General features: G+C 61.2%; 1 protein-coding gene across 1 annotated transcript; it reads left to right on the forward strand.

Moving 5' to 3' along the window:
- Positions 1 to 225: 225 nt before the first annotated feature.
- On the forward strand, positions 226 to 3,221 carry KLF2 (Kruppel like factor 2). The gene is made up of 3 exons (XM_003796524.1): positions 226 to 377; positions 620 to 1,433; positions 2,204 to 3,221. Exons 1-3 carry the CDS (start codon positions 303 to 305, stop codon positions 2,377 to 2,379), a joined length of 1,065 nt encoding a protein of 354 aa, XP_003796572.1. The 5' UTR covers positions 226 to 302; the 3' UTR covers positions 2,380 to 3,221.
- The last annotated feature ends 647 nt before the right edge of the window (positions 3,222 to 3,868 follow it).

The raw sequence follows: 3,868 nt of genomic DNA on the forward strand, positions 1-3,868 counted from the left end.
CGCGGCCTGGCTGCGCGCTAGGGGCCGGGCCCGCGGAGCAGAGCCTCGGCCGCCGCAGTGGCCACGGCCGCCGCCGCCCGCCGGCTTATATACCGCGGCTAAATTTAGGCTGCGCCCGGAGCTCGTCCCCATCCGGGACGCGTTTCCGCCGCCGCCGCTTTGGCCCGGCCCCTGCGTGCGCCGTGCCTATAAGGCTTGGGCGGGCCCGGCTGCGGCCCGCAGAGTCGTCCCCGCCCGATCAGCCCAGTCCCCGAGAAGCCACTCACTGGTGTCCCCAGTCCGCGTCCTCCCGGGTCGCGGCCATGGCGCTGAGCGAACCCATCCTGCCGTCCTTCTCCACATTTGCCAGCCCGTGCCGTGAACGCGGCCTGCAGGAGGTGAGGGCGGCAGGGACAACCGGGTCGACCGGGACCGCGCGTGGCGGGCTCTGGGTAGTAGAACGTGGGCTGCGGGCTAGTAAAAAGCAAAGGCGGGGACTGAGGACTCAGAGGAGTAGAACACAGTAGAACACGGGCGGCGGGGATCGCGGGCTCAGGGTGGTAGAATTCGGGCAGCGGGCAGCGACCCCCAAGCCCTGCCGCTCACTCACGCCCGCACCCTATTGCTCTATCGCCCGCAGCGCTGGCCGCGCGCAGAGCCCGAGGAAGGAGGCACCGACGACGACCTCAACAGCGTGCTGGACTTCATCCTGTCCATGGGGCTGGACGGCCTGGGCGCTGAAGCCGCTCCGGAGCCCCCGCCGCCGCCCCCGCCGCCTGCATTCTACTATCCTGAGCCCGGCGCGCCGCCGCCCTACGGCGCCCCCGCGGGTGGCCTGGTGTCCGAGCTTCTGCGGCCGGAGCTGGACGCGCCGCCGGGACCCGCTCTGCACGGCCGCTTTCTGCTAGCACCGCCCGGCCGTCTTGTCAAAGCTGAGCCCCCCGAAGCGGACGGCGGCGGCTACGGCTGCGCTCCCGGCCTGACCCGTGGTCCGCGCGGCCTCAAGCGCGAGGGCGCCCCGGGCTCGGCAGCTGCCTGCATGCGAGGTCCCGGGGGCCGTGCCCCGCCGCCGACAGACACGCCACCGCTCAGCCCTGACGGCCCCGCGCGCCTGCCGGCTCCCGGAGCGCGTGCTCCCTTTCCGCCGCCCTTCGGCGGCCCGGGTTTCGGCGCGCCGGGGCCTGGCCTGCACTACGCGCCCCCCGCAGCCCCCACCTTCGGTCTCTTCGAAGACGCGGCCGCCGCCGCAGCAGCCCTAGGCCTGGCGCCACCCGCCGCCCGCGGTCTCCTCACGCCCCCCGCGTCCCCACTGGAGCTTCTGGAGGCCAAGCCCAAGCGCGGCCGCCGCTCCTGGCCCCGAAAGCGCACGGCCACGCACACCTGCAGCTACGCGGGCTGCGGCAAGACCTACACCAAGAGTTCGCACCTGAAGGCGCACCTGCGAACGCACACAGGTGAGTGGTGCGCGTGTGCCTGGCACCAGGGTGCGGGAGGCGGGGCATGCGATTCCCAAGATCGCGAGAAAAGAGGAATTTAGAAACCGGGGAGGGGGGCGTGGATCAGGAGATTGAGGAGGAGGCTAATGTTTGGGACTTCCCTGGGGCCGTGGCTCCGGGTTGGTTGGGGGCACGTTTAGGAACCCTGACTGAGGGGTATGACCCAGACCGTTGGGAAGGGGCAGTGCTCGAAGAAATCCTCCTGAGGGGTAGCTAGGGGGGCTCAGTTTCAGAACATTGGGGTGGGGGCACAAGTTTAGTATCAGCTGGGGTTGAAGCTCAGGCAGTTGGGGAGAAGGCGCGTGCTTAAGAACCCTCGAGAGATGTTGTGTCTCCGAAAGTTGAGGAGGAGGTGCGGGCTTAGGACCCCTCTGGGGGTGTGGCTGAGAAGCTTGGAGAGGGAGTGTGTGCTTAGGAAACCTGGGGGGTGCTGTGCGTCCGAACGGTGGCGAGACCCGCGCAAGGTTAAGATCCTTCTGGGGGCGTGGCTCGAAACGCCGAGCACTAGACTGTGTGCTCCTTGTGCCCCCGCCTCAGGGGCGAGGTTGAGGCGTAGGGTACTTATGACTAAGACCCCTAGAGGCTTAAAACTCTGGGACCATTCAGTGCGCTCAGTGCGGATAGGTTGTGCACGCACGCACGGAAGCAGCCACGATCTGGGCTGGTGTCCATGCGTATTGTATGTCCTGGGAAGGAAACTGAGGCCCCCTTTCGTTCTCTCCCGGCAGGTGAGAAGCCCTACCACTGCAACTGGGACGGCTGCGGCTGGAAGTTCGCGCGCTCAGATGAGCTCACGCGCCACTACCGCAAGCACACAGGCCATCGGCCTTTCCAGTGTCATCTGTGCGACCGTGCCTTCTCGCGCTCCGACCACCTGGCGCTGCACATGAAGCGGCACATGTAGTCCGGACGCCCCCGCCCAGCTGCGCGCGGCGGTGGCAGGTCCCACACGCCGGGCACGGCCCCCTCTTAAACTGTGACTGGTATTTATTAGACCCAGAAGACCGGGCTGGGCTCAGCGTGGCCACGGAGGGGCTCCCCTCTCACCCCAAACTCCCCACGACGACGCCACAGCCCCAGCCCCCATCTGTGACTGAAGGCCCGGTGGGAAAAGACCACAATCCTCCTTGACGAATTTTGTTTTCAAAATGGTGCAATAATTAAGTGTTGTCTTTCTTCCTGCCGGGTCTACACTAGAGGATCAAGGCTTGATGCCTTGTGAAAATTACAGCCTTAATTTGTACTGTCAACGACTTTTTTTTATAATATTGTACATAGTGACTGTGACAGATATTGTATTACTGTAAATAGGGAGACAGGTGGGCATTTTGGCTGCCTGGTTGGTTTTTATAAGACTTATGCTGTTTTTTTAATTAAAACAATATTTTGCATCTTTTGAAAAATCACAGCAGTGGTCTGGCTGCTTGGAAGCTGGAGGTTTGGGGCACTTGGGAGGGGATAGGGGAGCAGACAGTTTCATAGAGGGAAGCCCCCTGGAGGTGCATTGTAAAGTGAACCCTGCCGGCAGGAGCACCAGCACTGCCAGCTGCAGAGCCTGCTTGCCAGGAACCTGTGGGTTTTTCTATAAATTCAAACACTGCATTTTAGGACTGGGGGAGGGTTATTTTAAGGTTGTTCTTTGAGCCATAAATTGCCTCCTTTGCCCCAGAGTTGGAGAAAGTACTGGTGGCACTGACGTGGCCTCCTGGGTTGCAGAAAATAAATCCCCCTCACCTCTTCTTGGAAGCTTCTGAGGTTTTAGCCAAATTTCTGGAGTATGCAGACTTTTCGAAGAAGTAAAATGCTAACTTTCTGACATGCTGTGCTGCAAGTCTTAAAGGATGAGTTCTCCATTCCTTTAGAAAAAAATAACTGAGACCCCCATTTAAAAACTATGCATGACCCTCTTTTTCAGATGAGGAAACTGAGGCCAGGAGAAATAGCTGGGGAGTGGTAAAGTAAGGGTGTTATCCTGGTCTGTCTGCCTCCGAAGAGACCCTAGATCCCCTCTGCACCTGTTGCTTGATAAGAGCTTTCCCCGTAGGTGCCTTGGTGCAAAAGATTGAAAGCAGACGGCAGATCACCTACCTTGATGGCTGAAGGTGGCCAATCCAGAAACCCACCTGGGAGCAAGGCAGACTCCTGAACCCCACCCCAAACCCCACGTCTTTGCCTCTAGATCAGGCAAAGAGGTGTCTCTCCCTGGTAGGCTTCCCTGCCACCTCTCTCCTTCCCCCTTCTCAGGGGCCTGGGGTAACCATGGCCACCAACAATTGCACAAGTTGTTTCCAGAAAGTGAAAATAGCTCGTAAGCAGTGTCTGTTTTAAAACACTCTCACCCGCTTGCGACAGAGGCTGGGATTTCCTCCCTCCCTCCATCCTTCCTCCTCCTC

The sequence above is a fragment of the Otolemur garnettii genome, unplaced genomic scaffold (genome assembly GCF_000181295.1).
Source record: "Otolemur garnettii isolate 467f Iridium unplaced genomic scaffold, OtoGar3 scaffold00105, whole genome shotgun sequence".
Lineage (NCBI taxonomy): Eukaryota > Metazoa > Chordata > Mammalia > Primates > Galagidae > Otolemur > Otolemur garnettii.

Coding starts and splice junctions, on each gene's coding strand:
- KLF2 (XM_003796524.1), top strand. CDS start 303: ATGGCGCTGAGCGAACCCATCCTGCCGTCCTTCTCCACATTTGCCAGC. Junction 378..619: donor GTGAACGCGGCCTGCAGGAG/GTGAGGGCGGCA, acceptor TATCGCCCGCAG/CGCTGGCCGCGCGCAGAGCC. Junction 1,434..2,203: donor GCACCTGCGAACGCACACAG/GTGAGTGGTGCG, acceptor CTCTCCCGGCAG/GTGAGAAGCCCTACCACTGC.